The sequence below is a fragment of the Ascaphus truei genome, chromosome 2 (assembly GCF_040206685.1).
Source record: "Ascaphus truei isolate aAscTru1 chromosome 2, aAscTru1.hap1, whole genome shotgun sequence".
NCBI lineage: Eukaryota > Metazoa > Chordata > Amphibia > Anura > Ascaphidae > Ascaphus > Ascaphus truei.
In genome coordinates, this window is record NC_134484.1 from 258,336,708 (window position 1) to 258,357,542 (window position 20,835).

Genomic DNA, 20,835 nt, shown 5'->3' on the forward strand with positions numbered 1-20,835 from the left:
CGGATCTGGGTGTTTTTTATGTCTCTCAGATAGGGAGCTTAATTTAGTCTGAAGGGTGATAATTTTAACGTCCCTTTCTCGCCGCGACACTTATCAACATGCCTCTGAGGGTCGCCTTGTGAGCCTCCCATAGAGTTAACTGGGATTCCACAGAGCCTGTGTTGATTTCAAAGAATTGGTCAATTTCTTTACCAATGTGTTCGCATATATCAGGGATTTTAAAGAGGGATTCATTGAGTTTCCAATTTGCTCCCAGCCTGCCATGTTTAATTTGGTTACACCTTAGCTTAATAGGTGCATGGTCTGACCATGAAATATCATGGATTACCGCACGGGCGACCAGCGGGACCAGTCTACTAGAGACGAAGAAGTAGTCAATTCTACTATATGAGTTGTGAGGATGGGCGTAAAACATGTAATCTCTCTCCAGCGGGTGCAACTCTCTCCAGATATCCGCTAAATGGTTCTTACGGAGGCCTGAAGTCAGGGAGAGCCTCGCTTTTTTGTTACTCTCTTTGGGGGTGCTGGATCTATCTAGTGCTGGCTGAAGGGCTATGTTAAAATCCCCTGCTATAATAATATGGCCCTGTGCCCAGGTCTTCAGGGTTTGGAAGAAGGTATCAAAAAAATTTGCGTCTTGCTCGCAGGGAGCGTTCACGGCTGCTAGGGTAATAGGTTGCTCATATATGGAACCCGTTAGAATGATGTAGCAACCTTCTTTTTCTTTTTTAACTGTTTTAAAGTTAAAGGGTATCTTGTTGTGGAAAAGTATAGCGATTCCCTTCTTTTTTTCAGGGGCTGATGAGAGGAAGAACTGCGAGTATTGCTTATCCATGAAACAGGGGGGTACTTTTGTCGCTAAAATTAGTTTCTTGGAGCATCAATATGTCGGCACCCCGCCTTTTATATTCTGTAAATGCTATCTTGTATTTTAAGGGGCTGTTGAAACCCTTTACGTTATGTGAAATGATGTTAAGGGCCATCTAATGATAGTGGGTGTGTAGAGCGTATCATGAGCCATAGTCTTACCCCGTTCCTGGGGCTGAGATATCCGTCTGATGGATTGACTGATGATGTGGTGATGTCTTTACCGCATATTCCCATGCCGTCCGCTCCTCTTTCCTCTGGGGGGGGGGTGGGGGAAATGGGAGGCCAGGGCCCAGGGAGGGGGGACACATGAAGGTAGGAAGGGGCAGGGAAACATATAACATATAACAAACAAAAAGACAAAAATTACAGCATAAACAGTGTGTTTCTGTTAGTGAATATACATAGAATTGAGAAGATCTCATCTGGGGTGGACCCAGAGAGATCCTTATGCCCATAGGTATGGCCTGGCAGACCGTCCATAATGGTGGACTTGTCTGTGTCCCAAGGGACCAGCCTCCTAGGGACTAGAATATGGCCCATTACCGGGGAATGTGTCGAGATAGGCGAATCTTGCAGCGGGGGTAGTCCCCGCCAGCGCATCTTAAAGCATTATTTATATAAACTTGTACCAGCAATACATCAACTAATAACTTTTGTAGATAATAAAAACTGAGATTTTACAAACACCTCAAATGACTTATATCAAGGGAAAACATTCAGAGGGGTATCGTGAGTAACTATAGGGATGCGTGGGAAATCCCACCTCTAAACCTCCCCTCTGTATCTTGCATACCTTAACCTTTACCCCTATATGACATTTCTGTGTTAAGCCTTACTACATCATAACCTGTGGCTAACTTGAACTCCTCCTATTATCCGTCCCCCAAACCTCTCGGTCTGATTTGATTGTATTCTGCAGCCCTTAAGAAACACGGAGAGCGCCCATCAGGCCCCCCCGATCCTCCCCGCCTATAATATTAATACTCTTTTTGGTTCGTGCGTCTGATTCTATGTAGTGTGTATCGAGATAACAAGGGCAATGTGGGAGACCCGGTTGATAACGGAGAGAGCTTATGGAGAGGGACTCTGTATATGTGATTAAATCTTGCTATTAAGTCCCCTTTTCAAGCTGCCTGTCCATCTAATCATCCCCCTACCTCCTCCACCTCCTCATGTGAGCACCATACACCTGAGGCCTTCATTGCCACCAGAGGTAACTCCCATGGGGTCCTGCCTTCTCATTGTTATCCCGTTGGGGGGAGCGTTCCTTCAGTCCTTCTCATGCTCCTCCATATCTCCCACCCCCCCTGCTTTCGTGTCTGCCCCCCTGCCTTCTTGTCCCCCCCCATGCCCTCTTGTCCCCCCCTGCCTTCTTGCCCCCCCCCGCCTTCTTGTCGTCCCCCCTGCCTTCTTGTCGTCCCCTGCCTTCTTGTCCCCCCCATCTTCCCCGCTGCCTTCTTGTCTCCCCCTGCCTTCTTGTCCCCCCCTTCTTGTCGTCCCCCTGCCTTCTTGCCCCCCCTGACTTCTTGTCCTCCCCTGCCTTCTTGCCCCCCCTGCCTTCTTGTCCCCCCCTGCCTTCTTATCCCCCCCTTCCTTCTTGTCCCCCCCTGCCTTCTTGTCCCCCCTGCCTTCTTGTCCCCCCGCCAACGCTGGACGCCGGAAGCAGAGGGGGCGGGACCAGAAGAAGAAGGGTGGCCGCCATCTTGGAGGTGGCTGTCAATCATGTCGGAGGTGCGGCCACTGGGTCCGCGCCACTCCTCGGAGGTTCCCGCTCAGCCCAGAAGGAAGAAGGAGGAAAGATTGCCGCCCTTCCAAAATCCGCGACGGATCGCCAGGTACATCCATGACGACGCCTCCCGGCGTCTCGTCTGAATTCTGGGCCTTCCGACCAGGGCTGTAGTGATGTCTTCTCTAGGCAAGTCAGGGGTAGCTCAGCTTCACAGGAGTGTCTTCTTTGGCCATCGGGGTATGGTACAGGTTTGGCCGACGTGGATCAGTCTCTAGCTTTTAGCTTTGGGGGGGCGACCACGGAACCAGCCCTTCTCCAGGAGGTCACCGGAGCCTCCCCCCCTTGAGGAAGCACGTGGGGAGGACCCATGGGACCCCGAAGACCGCTCAAGGCCCAACCTGTGCAGAAAAGCGTCACCATCCTCTGGTCTTTTTAAGGTATGTGGGGTGCCATTTTTTATCACAAGCAGAGCGAAGGGGAATAGCCAGCGATAATTTATGGTGTTGTCTCGCAGCACTTTTGTGACCGGCCATAAATTCCTCCTCCTGGCTAACGTAGCTGGGGCTAGATCTTGAAATACTTGGAACTGGACCTCGTCAAATTCAGTATACTTTTGGTTCCTGGTCTTTTGGGATATGGTTTCCTTCGTTTTAAAAAAATGGAAACGGACAATAATGTCTCTGGGGGGGTCCCCTTGTTGGGGGCGGGAGCGGAGCGCCCTATGGCACCTATCCAGGTGTCTATCTGTTTCAGATCCGTCTGGGATTAGGTGTTCAACCCAGCGTGTGATGAAGTCCTCTGGATCTGTTACAGCTTCCGGCACCCCCCTGATATGGAGGTTGTTTCTCCTGTCCCCCATCTCCCGCACCTGGGCCGACAGGGAGGCGACCTCAGCTTTAGTTTGCTGCAGGGCTGATATAGATTCGTCTGATTTTACCTCCAATGTGTTGGTCCGTTCTCCCAGGGCATCCAGGTCTTTGCGCAGGGCCCATAGTTCAGACTTGAAAAATGTACTCATCTCCCCACATGATTCTTTTATGTCCTTAACCCTGGCCCACTCCTGGTCTCCAGCTCCTGAGGGTGGTCTGTTAGCCCCCAGTTGTGTGTCCATGTCCGTCTCGTCGTTGGGCAATTAGGGGGAGGTCTGTCCTTGTCCCTGCTCTCCTTGCTTTTCCCACCCGTCGCCATTGCTGCAGGGGACTTGCAAGGAGTTTTATGGAAGTAGCTTGCTACTGAAGTGACTCTTCGTGTGGTCAGCGGCATCCCCCCGCTGTTCAGATACTTGAGGGTGTCTTTTTGTAAATTTTCGTGCCAAAAATGCTGATATTTAGTTAATTGTTTGCACTGACGGGCTGGAGCTCAGTTATCAAGCATCCATGCACCACAGCTCCCAGGCTCCGCCTCTCGACCATACTTACTTTTAAAGTATTTTTTTTTAGCTCAATGTACAGTACTGTTGTAATTTACTTTAAAAGGGTAGGAAAAAAACATTATTTTGACATGGTAAGACCATATTTTTTTTTTTTTTTTTTTATTGTTTTTCACAAACAATACATTTCATTATACAAACATTGGAGGAGTACTAGCTGTCATGTACAACACAGTAAATATTCAGGAATCATTGTACCTGTTCAAGTTAAATATGTGACTAGTTGTGTTGAGTATTACCTATTCACTCCTCCATTGGGTACACTAAGACCATATTTTAAAAAATATTGTTAATGATTTTTATTTATTTTATACTTGTCTTCAGAACAACATTACATAATAATTTATACTAAGGTATCTATTCAATTCAACATCCATTATTATAATGTATACGTTTTGGTAATGTTAGGCTTTCTGTTTAGAATTGAGTCATTAGCATGTATGAACCGGGCTCCCTGCCTGCATTCATTACTAATATATCTTTTTTTTCGGGTGCTCCTTCTTAATCTCCATCCCACGGTCACAGTAAAAAATGGGTATAAGCACATTTTTTACTGTGAAGGTTTTGTTGCTTAGGGCGCGTAGAGGAAATATCTTACCAAATACTAAATACACTCTATTTCATTTACAGTAGGAAGGCATGAGCTAACGTGAAAATGGTTCTAAGGACAAAAATGTTCTCACGGATTTGTCCCTTGCTTTCAGAGGAATCCACAATACGCTAAGAACTTTTTAAAGCAATGCATCTAAAAAGACCGGAATGTTTTTGTTCAACTCCTTTCCTGCTTGTGATTTTTTTAAGATACTGAATTGTGAAAGTCTGGAATGTTGTTTAAAACGTACCAAGTTTTAATTTCTTCGGCCCTCTTCTTCCCCCAATTAGCTCCTCACTTGGTCCCTGCAGTTCTCAATACCCAGGTTTTCATCAATCCATAAAGAAAATTAACACGTCAAGTCTGCTAATTTCTCTCATACATGGTTTGCTTTAAAAGTACAGAATTAGAGTTGCGCTGGAACAGAACTGTATAATCAGCAGACAACACCAACAAACTGTGACTTGAACTGAAGTATGCTATGTGACGAGACAATGGGGATCTTATTCTTGTCACATTTAACAGTATGTTACACATCTAAACTGTGGGTATCTACAATTAGAAAAACATGATTTATTTACTGATGATATCTAAAACCCAATATTTAAACTCTTCCTCAGTTTAAATGGGTGTCTGTATATTGTGTCTTATGTCATAGTGCAACGACACAACTTCAACTATATAATAATTGTATAATTACATATTAAGCCTCCTTGCAGTATAGGGGTTAATGGTGCACTTGTATTATACATAAAGGACATAAAGACATAGGGCCTCATGCAGTAAGCGTTGATAAGGGAAATATGGCCATGTTATAGCCAAAATTGGGTTTGAGATTCAGTAAGCGCCGATAAGTGCTTCATATCGCCAGGTTTCGGAGCCGATAATTTGGTTATGGCCAGTCGCCTGCCGATAAGCCTGTTTTCGACACTGATCGCCACTTTTTTAAATCGGCTGGATTCAACAAAAAAAAACAGCTTATCGGGGCTGATCGGCACTACGAAATTGAGATGTTATGGCCGATTTCTCCCGCCAACTAAAGTTGGCATTTTGGACGGGAGAACGATCGCTAAGGCTGCCGGAACGGCACTTAGAAAAAAAAAATCTTCTGTACATCAATGGAAGTCAATGGAGCGGGGACGTATAACAGTATAGTACTGTTTACGTTTCATTGCTCACAATACAAGGGGGATTTGCATTACAGTGTGGGGGCATTCCCTGCATTGTGTCACAGCTGATGTGTCTTATTTGCATAACATTCGACTTTTACATGTTTTCAGCATTTGCGGGTCACATTACTCATCATGTGATGATGTGGCAAGGGAAAATACTATACTACACTCTTAAAGGAGAACCTCACATCATATCACACATTTTACTCAACTCAGCGACAATTATTTACATGATGTCACACATGTCACACATGTCACACATACACAGTATATTCATCTTCCTTTACATTACACAATGCTTGTAATGTGACATGCATCTTTAAACGTTCATGTACATCTGTATTCTCATGTTTACATATACTTTTGGGTCCTCCCTATTTTCATGACGTCACTTATTGGACGCTCAATCACATTGCATGTTTACATTGTAACCGTAGCATTACAAGCACTTCAACCTAACTTATACACACATGTACAGTAATTCATCATTGGGACACCTTGTAAACTCATTCTATACCAACTATCCTCCTTACACAAATGCATGCATATGCACACGACTATTCATTGTTGCCAACATGTCACAATAACATGGATAATTACACATGTTACACAAAACTTTTCCCACGTCAATCTCAGCCTTTTTGTCTCATTACATGACTGACTCTTGCGTTCACAAGTGTTACATGCATTGCACATGCAACTATTTATTTGCAAGCAATCTTTGTACAAAGCTTCACGTCACATCATTGCCAAATATCATCATTCCCTGCAGAATACACACAACAAATACTTAGAACAACAAGTGCACACAGCTTGCCACAGAAGTACTTTATTATGTTAATGTAACACCTTGCATTTTACTATGTCACCTGACATCATCACATACCTATTTAAAGGACGCACATTACCTGCTCATTCACAGCTACTCATTTCAAAATGTTGCGAATGTTTAGGAGACGCAGGAACATTCTTTTCTATGACATGCTTGATGATCAAGAGAATCATATAGGGCAAGGTAGGGACACACCGAGGGACAGTGACAGTGACGCGGATACGACAGGGACAGGGAGAGGGACAGGCCGAGGGACAGGTAGAGGGACAGGAGATCAGAGGAGAAGACAGAGGAGACAACTTGTGCCTCGTCCGCGTCTGTACAGGGAGAGAACCCTGTTAGATGGGATGAGTGAGGAGGAGATTGTAAGTCGCTATCGTTTGAGTTCAGCAGCAATCTTAGCTCTTTATGAGGAGATAAGGGGGGATTTAGATTTTTTCACAGCCAGAGGTCGTGCAGTCCCTGGGCTTGTTAAAATGCTGTGCTCATTACATTATCTTGCTTCCGCGTCATACCAGACAACTGTGGGCATAGTGGGCGGGGTCTCGCAATCTACATTCTCGCGGGCCTTGACCCAGTTTCTCTATGCACTCAATAGACGCGCTAGGAATTATATTCATTTTCCTACAGAGGCGACAGAGTGGCTGGAAGTCAGGACTGGCTTTTATAATATAGCAGGGATACCATGTGTGCTGGGTGCAATCGATTGCACACATGTTGCTTTGATTGCACCTAGTCAGAGTGAGCATGTGTACCGCAATCGGAAGCACTACCATTCACTCAATGTACAGGTGGTATGTGATGCGACGATGAGGATAATGCATGTGGTACCCAAGTTCCCTGGTTCCAGTCACGATTCCTCTATCCTGAGGAACTCTTCAGTCTTCCATGCGTTCGAAGAGGGACATTTTGAACCTGGTTGGCTGCTGGGTGAGTACATATTTACATGTTCTAACACAAAACACATGTTGATTTAGGAATGTTGGCATTGTACAATTTGATCACTAATGTCAGCTTATGTGTGCTCCATTCATTATAGGTGACTCAGGATACGGAATTAGGCCGTGGCTCTTGACTCCGGTGCTAAACCCTCAAACTGAAGCAGAGGACAGGTACAATGCAGCCCATATATCTACAAGATCTGTTATAGAGAGGACATTTGGCCTACTCAAGACCAGGTTTAGGTGTCTGGACAGAACTGGTGGGGCTCTTCTATACAAGCCTCAAAAAGTGTCTGATATTATCCTTGCCTGTTGCATTTTGCACAATGTTGCACTCAGGCACAATGTACAGTCAGACCTAGCTGAGGCTTTGGTAGACGAGCATCCCACCCATGTAGCTGCTGAAAATGAACAAACAGCCAGTGGTGGCCAGACACGACAGAATCTCATCAATTCATTTTTTTCTTGTAAGTACAAACTCATATGTTCCTAGTACTACTTTTATAGTTTAATTATGTTATATTAACAATAATGTTTCTTTATATAACCTTCTGTTAGGACACAGATGAATATGGGTTGCACACCTTTCTTTTCTCTGCTGTGTGCACAAAGGGATGTGGCACCGGTATGTTATTGTTGCACAGGTTATATAATCCCTCTTCAATTGTACTTTAGTTGTGTGTATGTGAATACAACTTGGGTAACAAAGCAATAATATTGTAGCATTGTGTTATTCCTTATGCTAAGACAAAACACATATTATGCCCATAATCATTCATGCTTCTAGTATGCTTACATACAATGTTATTGGTGCAGTGTAACATGTACATCCATATGATGTGTACACCAGGCTGATTTACATTTTGAATGTCATGAAATATACATGGTGTTGTACATTTAACACCAAATACACACTTTGCTGTGTTGTTTACGGTACTGAAGATGGCATGTCAATGTTTGCAATTTATATATTGTTCCTTTGCATTATAGGTATATCTCCAGTATGACTGATCATGGTATGTATATTTGCTGACATCTCTCATAAGATGTGGCTACCTCAATCTTCCTATAATTATTGGAACTAAAAACCCAACATATTGGTTTAAACACAAATGTTACATATATGTACTTTCTGTATCATGTATATGCATTTAGCTACTCTTGAGCTTTCATGTGCATTGTATTACAAAATGATTACTCACATTTCATCACATTTTATGTATGTTTCCTTATAATTTCCATTAATGTAATATAGAGGTGGTTGGAGAAAAGGGGATAACTGTACTTATTTGTTTACTTACGGGAGCACATTCATCACTAGCATAGACACACTTTTTAAGACAACTGTTTGTGTCTCTATCAATTGGTGTAGGATCCATGTATAACACCGACAAATGATAACACCAGCTTTATTATGGTAGCTTATATCATCATATTGACTATACTATGTATTTCTAAACGATTAATAAACACAGTAAACTATAGTTAGTTAGGTTAATGAAATATACACAGAAACGTACTTCATAACATGATGGTAATGTCATATTCAGAACATCATGCATTGGAGGGGACCATAACATCTGGCCAGTAACATTATTTGCTACAGTCCCAAACCATTTTATCTACATACCCATGTAACAAGAGATTTTAAAAATAAATGGCTACTTGGTTGTAAGTGTCCTTTACATTGGGAGAAGGAGTGGCTCACTGAGTAAAGACACACACTGGCACTGATAGTTTGAAGCAGGGGAGTCTGGTTCAATTCCCGGTGTGGGCTCCTTGTGACCTTGGCCAAGTCACTTTATCTCCCTGTGCCTCATGCGGCAAAAAAACATTTGTACGTTCCACGGGCCAGGGACCTCAGGCTGAAACATGTGTCTGTAAATCGCTGCGTACAACTAGCAGCCCTATACATGAACATGCTCATATTATTATTATTATTGTTACATAGTTTCGACAGTCATACGTTCCATTACATATTAGAATACACAAATGTGTTAGCAGAGTGGGAATGGTTGTTATATATAAAACACACCATGTCATAAAATGTTAGTAGTCATTAAAGAACACTCAATAAAAATTCATGAGGCACTCTTTTGCAACATCTTTATGTTAATTAAGTGCTTATGCAATATAGGCATAAGGGTATCACATTTTTAATTGTTTGTTAATAAGCGCTGCAAGCAATATAAAATTAGTTCCATATGTAGTATAGTAGTCGGTGGCTCCTCCTCACAATCATCTCATATAAAGGTAGACTCTTCTGAAATCATACATTGATCCGATTGTATCTTCCCCGACATCTCTGAAATACAGCAAACACATGATGGTCAAAGATGGCACCTTACTAGATATGCATCCGTGACAACGCGTTACGCAGCTCTATATGATTGTGTAGATACACACGTCAGTCACTTATATGTTAGAAGTAAAACTGTTCATCAGTATGTAATGTTTCTTTAAATTTGTAGCAGGCATAACTATGTATAAGAAGTGAACGTTGCCTGTATACTGAAAGATGTGCGCGCACATCTTTGTGTGCGCACGCACTTCACGCTTGGCTCCACTAACTGTTAGCGCATGCGCAAAACAAAGCGTACGTTGTGCGTTCAATGCATGTTGAAAATACCAGTAAACATAACATCTTTATTTCAAATACAATGAAGACGAAACTACATTCGTTCTAAACGAGTACATCTGTATTCTTTTTAAACAGACGTGTTTGAACAGAAAGCACGGCCGATAACACAATGCGCAAATGCAATACGTGTGACGTCATGTTAAGCCAGCGTGAAACGCACGCTAACACTCCTCCCACTCAATTAACATTCGGCTAACGCCCAGGGTACGCCTACAAACACTGAGCCGCACGCATCACACACTGCAGTTACCGTTACTATAACAAAACATGACAGCCAATAGGCTTTGAGGCGCGCACGTCGCTTGGGGGCGGGACTTACATCACTAATCCTTTTTAAGGACGCCTTGGCCCATGACAAGGGTCCCACGTCATACGTGGTGGACCCGGTTTTCAATGTTGTAGATGTTGCATGATAACAAAACAGGTATGTGTTAGAGTAATGGTAAAATGTTGCTAATATGTTTAAAGGGATAGGAAAGTACGTATATTTATTCCGTCAGCAATGTGTACTACTCTTTCAGGTCCTACTATATTGTATTAGGAAACAATTTGTTTGTGATCGCTACATGTTATGCAGTCTGCAATGTTACGCTGTATCCACGCATTGAAAGTGAAAATGGTGGTTACAAAAAAAAAAAAAATTTAAACGCAGAGTCAACGCATAACGATTGTTATATTTACCATTCTTCTAGAATTAACTCTTCGCCTGGCTGCAACTGGTCGCTCCAGAAATGCAAGCCATTTTCATCCACGCTTAACCCAACCGCTGAATCCAGTATGGCACATATCTCCTCCAGGATGCGCTCATAGGAATCGCCACTGCTTTCTTCAAATAATTGGTCGGGAGGTAGGTTCATTTCTTCCGGTTCCCATTCCAATGCAATTTCAGCTGAAAGGCTTGGTACATAATCATAGTACTTTTGTTCTTGTACAATGTGGGTTTCAGGAATGGAGGCTGCAGATATTGCAGCACGTATCGATTCAAACGGATCAGTAGTAGCGGATACATTGCTATTGCCATTAGGAATAAATATGCCTTTCACGACAATATAAGTGCCGTCTTTCAGGATAAATTGTTTTTCCGGGGCAATCTTCCAGAAACCATAGGTGTGTTGTAGCTTATCCTGGTCACGTTCAAAAAAGTCATTACTTGATAAAGTGAATCTTATTGAGGAATTAAAATTCCGTGCATGCTTACGGTCTTGGTAATAAGGATATTTTGCTCGAATGAAATCATCGATTTGGCGTGTGCTTGCTTTCTGTCCGCGACTGTTCAAGATGGCTTCACAGATCATGTACTTATACCCTAAAAGGGGATTAATATTGTTAACGAATTCATCAGCCATGTCTGAGTAGCACAAAAGCTGTGTGCAGGTCTGTGTTATTTGCTCATCAAAATGAATGTGCTGAATGGCTAACAAACTCCTGTTTTTCCTTGTCAAGGTCAACAAAAGTAACTACTTTGACTCCTTATTTCAAACGCCAATTGGATTTGGTTGTCTAATTGGGTTAACAGTTGTGGTTCGTGATATGGGACTGTGGGAGAAACATTTCTCCTTCTTTTATCTCGTTTGTGAAAAACATCCCTAGACTGTGAATGCGTTCACATAGTGTTTTTTTGAAAACTAACAAAGACCAGTGTGTGAAAATATTTCTTAGCCAGGCATATCAGTAAAAACACACCTGCAAAAAGAAATGTTTTTTCCCCGCTTACATTTCTGTGTGTATGTGAAAGTCTGGTTAACTCCCTGTCTGCATGAGTTTAAATACGTGTGTATATATATATATATATATATATATATATATATATATATATATATATATATATATATATATAATATATCTCTTATAAAAATATATATATATTTATATATAATATTTTTTTTGTTTTTTTATATTGCAGGAGTACACACAACATTGATGGCATTAAGTATACCTTGTATGAAACCTATTTAAATGGTGAGAAACATGATTGAATTAAGTAATAAACATTTGTTTAAGCACAATACTGTTAGAGTCTCATACTTAGGATATTTCTCAAACATTAGGCCTGTATTATTAAAATAGTGTGCTTTCACAAGGAAGCATGAAGTGTATTAGTTTGTGTATACCAGTTTATATAGTACTATATATATATATATATATATATATATATATATATATATATATACACATATATACACATATATACACATATATACATATATATACACACATATATACATATATATATATATATACACATATATACATATATATATACACATATATACATATATATATATATATATACACACTCACACACTCACACTCACACTCACACTCACTCAGTGTGTGTGTGTGTGTGTGTGTATATATATTATTATACATTCTGAGATGTTATAGAAACGAACACACAACTGATTAAAGGACAAAATTACAATGGCCAAGCAAGGCAAAGGTAAGTAATAATTTACACATAATCCTGCTGTACACGTACAAGAAAGATGTTTGCACTTACTTAGGTGTTTTAATAATTGCATGTGACTAATATGCATATGCAATTCTTACATCAATTAACACACCCAAATGCAATGTTTTGCTGCAAAGTCAATGGCAGCTTCTCTAAACTTAGCAACTGGCTCCTGGTGGACCATTACTGAACAGACGATTACAACATAAATATTTATAACACAATTAATTATGAGTGTTAACATTTCCAAAACTTCACGTGTACAAGAACATAGTTGAAAGTTTGGAAACAACACAGTCTTCAGCATACATACAATAGTAATTAGATAATCTGAAGTCAACAAAACAAGGCCAAACACATATTTTCTGAATTATAACATTTATTTTTTTTGTTCCTTTTGCGAGCGAGTAACAGGCCTGCTTGTTGTCTCTTGAATTTTCCTTTTTCTTTTGCCACCAACTTTAGGCACAACAGAGCCACTTTGAGTGGCCTCTGGCACTTCACGGGCAGGGCTTGTGGCCAGTGACTGTTCACCTACGGGGCTTGTGGCCAGTGACTCACCTACAGGGCTTGTGGCCAGTGACTCACCTACAGGGCTTGTGGGCAGTGATTCACCTACAGGGCTTGTGGCCAGTGACTCACCTACAGGGCTTGTGGGCAGTGATTCACCTACAGGGCTTTTGGGCAGCGATTCACCTACAGGGCTTTTGGGCAGCGACTCACCTACAGGGCTTTTGGGTAGTGACTGTTCACGGACAGGGCTTGTGCCCAGTGACACATGTGAGCAAGTTGGTAGACACTGCACAAGTGATGGTTGGTCTGTTTCATGTGTGTCTTGTTTTGTTTTTGTCGCCTCCTTTGTAGGTGTCTGCTGCTGAATTTGTACAGATGGCAGCGGTAGGATGTCATCAGGAACCTGCACAGCAATGTCTGCTACTTGACCGGTAACATTTGGGCCTGGTGAATGAATCTCAGATGAATGTGGTGAAAACTGACCTGCATGAACAGATCCTGGCTGGGAGGTGTTGAATTGTGGTACATTAGTCATTCTCCAGTAATTAGCTTGTGTTTGCTGAACAACTAATGCTTCGAATGAGGTGTTGATTTTTTGCAACTGTTTAGGCACTTCAATGAAGACTCTGTGGAGATGTGCCAATTGTGATACTGTTTCTTCCTGCAGTCCAATCATCCTTTCCAGCACTGTCATCATGTCTGAATGGCGACGATTTTCTGCGTCCACTATTTTTCCCTCTGAAGCTACAATTGCATCGTATGTGGAAGTTGATGGACGATTTGGCGGTACAACAGTTTCTATTGGCACCTCTTCATGGTCACATGATTGTATTTCAGTCTCTTCTGTGGCGTCATCCTCATCATACTCATCATCCTCATCACCATGATGTTCTAAAAAGAAATGTACACATTATTAAATGGCATGTTAATGTATGCTGTGTTACTATGTAATTGTACTGTGTCCTAAGTAACACCTAACATGTTAGCATACGTTTTATAACCTCATTAAAAACTACCTTGACTTACGAATAATGTTTGGACTCAGTATGAAATATGAATGAATGAAAAGTTGCTCTAAACTCAGAAGTCCTACATGATAATTAACATCACTAACACAATACATGTTGCCTTACACTTAATTTTCACTGACACTAAGTAATCCTATTTAAAGAAGATGTGCAAAACAAATAATGCACATGACAACATAACATATAGAAGAGCACATATTATATGGCCAGCAAATGATACACTCACCTTCTAGTAGTGTTGAGCTGGCTGACCCAGGTGAAGACACTTGTTCCATCTCAGGTGACACATGTCCTCCAGGGGCAACTATATATAACAATAACATAAGTTTTACATTTACATGTGTAAATATTGAACAAACACTTATTGTATGTTCTGTATTTATGATTAACTAACAACATCAGTTCCTTAACCGAAAATGTGTGTGAAAGTGAACATAAATAGTTGTAATAACACTGTACATGCCTGTGTACTTAGAATTTTTGAGTTCCCTAACATACAACATACTATGTTTCTGCAGTAATGCGTGAGGATAAATAGATTAAATGAGTACATAAAAATCATATGTTGTGTAGTGATATCAGTATCATAATGTACATAACTATCATGAGATGACCATTCACAATGGTTATCATGAAGGTGGTCATATTGCAAAAAGTGTTGTTTTTGGTAGAGGATATGTGTGGTACATTAATCGAAGATGTGGCACACCTGAATGTGGCTGTGACTCAACAAGACAACACATGCAGTGTGTGATAATGTGTCTTTCATAGTAGTTCAACTATAGATATGAGTGAACTAATGTGTGACGTACGCTTTGATAAGTAATGAGTTGTTGGGGCATTTAGTAGCTAGAGTTAAGCTTTCCAATGAGTGTGATTAACTTCAGTTGTGCTATTCAGGTTGTAAGAAAGGTATTCCCTTCCCCAAAAAGCCTAATCAGCCACACCTTTCAATGACTTGAAACAGGTGCAAATGGTGTGAACTAAGTTGACCGTGAAATGAGGCTGTAATTAGTGTGTGTGCTGAACCCCACCCCCTCTGTTGAAGTGTATGCTGTGATGAGATATTAATTGCAGCTGCTTTAACACAATGGTAGATGAGCTAAGTAGTCATCTGCAGTGTTTAAGTTATGAAAACAATGACATAACATATGATACGTGTGCCTCATTATGCTGTCTGTATATGACATAAAGCAAAAATGGACCTTTTCATAAGCAACTATAGATGTGTTAGTGCCAGTGATGTTTGTAGGCCGTTACATGCAATTTCTTTGATGCATGCTTAAAATAGGCAGTAATGTCATGTTTGTCGGAGTAAAATCAATAAAATACACAATAATATGATACATATTTCTGTTCTGTACCTGTAGCTACTAATAATTTCTCATGAACATGTGTTACACGTGTACTACCCTGTTGTTCCCCATCTTCGCCCACCATCAATTGCTTCCACTGCAGCTATGCATTTTGGGAATTCACATGTAAATGAGCACGCAATGGCACGTGCTATATTAGTTACTGCTTTTAGTAGGACTACTACATATATGTCTATTTTGAGATATATATATACAGAATCAGACATATACATATATAGATGCAGGTATGCTTATATTGTGAAGACAGTATAAAAAGCAGTGTAAATATGCAAAATAACTGTAAGCAACGACACGCCTAGTACAGTAATATTTATCACCTGCTGGAAATTGTGACGGATAAATTCCAATGTCACGGTCACCAGCCAAGCCTTCCACGACGACGGTAAGTAATTTTGGCCGAAGCAGCTCCTCCAATGGAGTCAATATGAGACGTTGTGGTGTGGGCCCACCTCCAGTGCCAGTAGCATGCACGCGTTGGTCTTGTATTTTCTTTTTCAATTTGGACCTAATATCATCAAATCTTTTCCGACAATGATACTTGTCCCTGACACTATTCCCACAGGCATTGACACCAATGACTATTGTGTCCCACATTTCTTTTTTGCTTGCTGCACTTGTCCGCCCTTGAAAAACATATAAAAGATATGAGGTAAATGAATAATAATATAAGCACCAGTTTCCTACACTGCTAGCTGTTCCAAGTGATAGCAAACATGCTGTTTTATGTGTAATATGTGCAGCACATGAGCATTCACTACTAAACCTATACATGTAAGCAAGGTTGCATTCATATTGTATGCAGTTCTGGCAAATTGACCGCCTGTGTTTATTTGTCCTTGTAAGGCATGATAAAAAGCTGTGTTTCCACACTAATGAACATAGAAAGATATTGTGTACCCATATTTGCATATGAACAAAACTCAGATGACCTAGGATCACATGTATTTGAATAATAAATGTAAAGTTACACTTACCTACTAAATGTCCATATATACTGTCATAGTGCTCCAGAATGCCAGTGACAAGAGCCCTATTTTCCTGGTCATTGAAGCGAGGATTACGTGGCTTCTCCACACGTTTTTTCCGAGCAGGTTTAGGGTCAGAGCTTGGCTGGTGCTGACTGGACTCTCCTTCTTCCAATGGAAGAGCCTCCAAAAGCTGGCCACCAGCAAGCACGCCACCACCATCCACCCCATCAGCAACTGCGCCACCAGCAGCACTCCCAGCACCAGCACTCCCACTCCTAGCACCAGCACTCCCACTCCTAGCACCAGCACTCACACTCCTAGCACCAGCACTCACACTCCTAGCACCAGCACTCCCACTCCCAGCAACAGCACTCCCACTCCCAGCAACAGCACTCCCACTCCCAGCAACAGCACTCCCACTCCCAGCAACAGCACTCCCACTCCCAGCAACAGCACTCCCATTCCCAGCAACAGCACTCCCACTCCCAGCAACAGCACTCCCACTCCCAGCAACAGCACTCCCACTCCCAGCAACAGCACTCCCACTCCCAGCAACACCACTCGGTGCACCAGCAACATCACTCCCCTGAACAGTACGTTCACTCCGACGCGTACTCCCACGAGTAGCACTCCCACTCCCACCAGCATCACTCTTCCCACGCTTTGCGGGCATACTTCCAGCACTCACAAAAAACAGACAATAAATGTACAGGCAATCACACGACCCACTTCCACATATAAAACAAGACAAAGATGTAAACAAAACAACAAAGGACAAAGCTCACCCAATACACAACAAGTCTCTCAGTCAATATGCAAATGTTCAATCGTCCAGCTCTGTGCGTCTCTCTCTCTCTCTCACTCCCAACAACACAGAGAATGATTAGCAGTACACGTTGCCTTTAAATATGGCGCGCAATCAAAAACATGCTTGTTTCGCCTGATTCAGCAAGATTTGTGATTGTGCAACCTAACAGCACCCCGCCACGCACGCCGATACACCTGTGTGTGATCGGCTCATCATCGTGAGAGTGGGCGGATTTGTTTTCGGGTTGATTTTGAATGTATTCGGCACTTACTGCATACGGAGAGGGAAAAACGCCAATAACATGACTAATCGATAAGCTTGCCGATTTCACATAATCGTCGCTTACTGCATGAGGCCCATAGTCTTGATTCAGGTCTCAGTATCAGTCATTTGCGTACAATAAGATTAGAAGAGATGTCATGATGTAAATTTGGTATGATGTTTCAGGACAAATTAACTGATTATTGGATTTCTTTTGTTTCTAGATACTGGCAAATGTGATTATTTTTATCTGTGGCAACTTGGCAGGAGCTTACCACAAGCATCTGATGGAGCTTGCTTTACAGCAAACATATCAAGATACTTGCAATTGCATGAAATCCCGCATTAAATTGGAGTTTGAAAAACGTCAGCAGGTAATGACTATTCTCGTATGCCTTTTTTTCTCTTGCTCTCAGAGATGGGGACTTTTATCAGATTAAAAATGTAAACTAGCTCTAGATTAAAAAAAAATGTAATATATCCTATTGTATTATGTGTGTCACCTCTTATTGCTCCAAAGAACTATACCAATTTCTCTACTTGCCAATGAACTGTATATATTGATGCTTAACATTGGTACTGTACTAAGCTCTTATTCAATATGTTGTGATGTTGCTTCTCCATACTGGTTGAGATTTTTGTCCCAATCTTTATAGTAGAGCTTAACTCTTCTCAAGCATCTGGGTTTAAGAAAAACATGTTTGAAATGCCTCAGTTTGCATCAACGCTATTGTAAGTACTCACATTTTGCAGTTAAATACATACTGTAGCTCTCTTCATTTTTTTATTAGCAAGAGATTATGCTAATGCTTATTCAATAGTATGTTGCACTAAATGGCATACATTATGTTGATATTTTTGATCATATGTTTTAGATATGGCGTGTATTATGCTCATTTCAAGTCTCCCATACCGTAGCTGAAGTTGATATTTTTACTGTATAAAGAGCTGTGCAAAAATAACTATATTCACCCATATTTACTAAGCAGTGCTATTTAATAAGACATCTTTCAGCATCAGAGTACATCTTACAGCTCATTCAAGTGAATGGTCTGTGGTGTCGTCTGGTACCAGAAGATGTCTTATGGAATAGCATCACTTAGTAAATATGGGCTGTAATGTCTTTTTTTTTGTGTGGGCAAAAGAATGAGACAATTGGCACCATCTCAGATTAATATTCTAAAAATTCGACATTTGATCTACATCACTACCTAGAGAATATATTAGATATCACAATTTGTGAACATGCTTTTGTGCAAAATGAGTACAATTCTGATTTCAGAAAGCTAATAGGAGTCCTTATAAAAGTTCTATGAATTAACTAAAACACTGGCCTTGGGAAAGTCTATATAACAAACATTCTGTATCTCGTTTATATACTTTTGTGGACCTGGATCTAGTCTAATCGTATAATTTGAATTGTTATCAGTGTTAACAATGAAAAACACCTATGACACATTTGAATTTGGTGTTTATTGGTGCACTGTTTTTTAGTTTCCATACTCCCCTTGTACTGCGTTTGTATCCTAGCTGTGGCTGGGCTGCTACAAGAGGTGAAACTCAGTAGGAAATGATGCTTCAATTCTATTTTGCTATTGGTTGTAACCCCACTTAGGGCAAGTTAACGCCAGGTTGTTTATGACGCTATCCGCTAAAGAGAATAACCTAACATTAAACCAGTGCTGCTCCTTTAAATAATGTATGATTAAATTTTTTCAACCGTTAGTGCTATTGTTGTGCCACATTATATCGCATATTCACTAAAGGCCATTCAGGTTAGCACAGGGATTTAACCTGATGTTATTTAGGTCATTCTTAAAGGTGGCGTTACTCCTTTCCTCCACTCGCTGTTGTTCTTGCTTATAATTACCTATCTGAACATGCGTTAAACTAAGGGAAAATAGTGTCAATAACTAATGATTTAATGTGGCTTTGTACATCTGGTCTTTAGACTGTAAGCTCTTTGGGGAAGGGACTCCTTTTCCTAATGTTTACAATAATGTCTGTAGCACTTATTCCAATTATGGGGCCTATGCAGAAAGCATCAGGAAATTGCATTCGCCAGGGTTTGAATTCGCCATGTTTTTGGCGTGTTAACCTCGCTGTATGCAGGAAGGGCCTAATCCCTGGCGAATGAATGCGCCACCACCATTTGAAAGAATGGCGAGTAACCTGTGGCGAGACAGGCTGCCTGGCGAGAAGCTGCCGAGAAGCCGTCCCCTGCCGAGATGTGTCTGCAGCAGAGAGAGATCCGCCGATCTCTCTGCGCAAACATCGGCACATTAAAAATTATTTAAAATAAAATTTTATTCATAGTGTACATGTGCAGGGGGTCTCCGGAGCTGAACCGCATTGGTTTCAGGTTCGGGTACCCCCTGCTTCCCGAGATACAGGCCCCCTAATGAGGTGCCGGTATCCCTCTGCATTTGAGGTCCCGATCACGTGACTGCGGAATGTAAACAAAGCAGAGGGATACCGGCACCCCATAAAGTGGCCTGTATCTCGGGAAGCAGGGGGTCCCCGGACCTAAAACCAAAGCGGTTCAGCTCCGGAGACCCTCTGCACATCTACAGTATGAATAAAACACACATATCAATAAACTCTCATTCCTTACCTTTGCGGCTATGTGCTATGGTAACGAAGCAGCATGAATGTATTTTTAATAATATTGTACAATGAGCAGGGGGTCCCTGAGCCACAAATCAATGCGGTTCAGCTCAGGGGACCCCCTGCTCCCGCACACTATTATTAAAATACATTACTGCTTCTTCATTACCATAGCGGATAGCCGCTAAGGCAATGAAGGGGTTAAGGCATAATAGCATGTTTATTGGGGACAATTGCCCCCAATAAACATTGCAATACACAACATACAATACAGTAATGGGCACAATTACTATTATCCACAAATGGATAATAGTGCATTTGTCCATTTAAAATACATAAAGAACAATAAATAAATTAAATACATATAGCACTCACCCATGTCCGGCTGCCACAATGAAGGCCATCCTCATCTTCATCCTGCCCATGCCCCCTCCGCTGCTGCAAAACAGAAACAAGAATAAAAACATCCAATGTAATGTCCCCTAACTCCTTAATCACCATAGCGGTTAATAACCGCTACAGTCATTAAGGGGTTAACCCACCTTCACCCACCACTCGGGAGGCCTACATACCCTCCCCCACTAACCCCCCACCATGTGAGGCCTAACCACCCTCA

The 20,835-nt window shown here is 41.5% G+C and overlaps 2 protein-coding genes across 3 annotated transcripts in view; one reads left to right on the top strand and one right to left on the bottom strand.

Annotated features, from left to right (window-relative positions):
- Positions 1–20,835, top strand: part of ADCY2 (adenylate cyclase 2) — a 1,451,375-nt gene that overhangs the window by 771,727 nt on the left and 658,813 nt on the right. For both annotated transcript variants that reach the window (XM_075586169.1, XM_075586170.1), the window contains exon 4: positions 17,837–17,986. In XM_075586169.1, coding sequence (XP_075442284.1) covers positions 17,837–17,986 — 150 coding nt within the window. The remainder of the gene's footprint in view (positions 1–17,836; positions 17,987–20,835) is intronic.
- Positions 13,038–16,508, bottom strand: LOC142488846 (uncharacterized). The gene is made up of 3 exons (XM_075589185.1): positions 15,893–16,508; positions 14,426–14,503; positions 13,038–14,062 (listed from the first exon to the last, which is right to left on the bottom strand). The coding sequence occupies exons 1-3, from the start codon at positions 16,482–16,484 to the stop codon at positions 13,038–13,040; spliced, it is 1,695 nt and encodes a 564-aa protein (XP_075445300.1). The 5' UTR covers positions 16,485–16,508.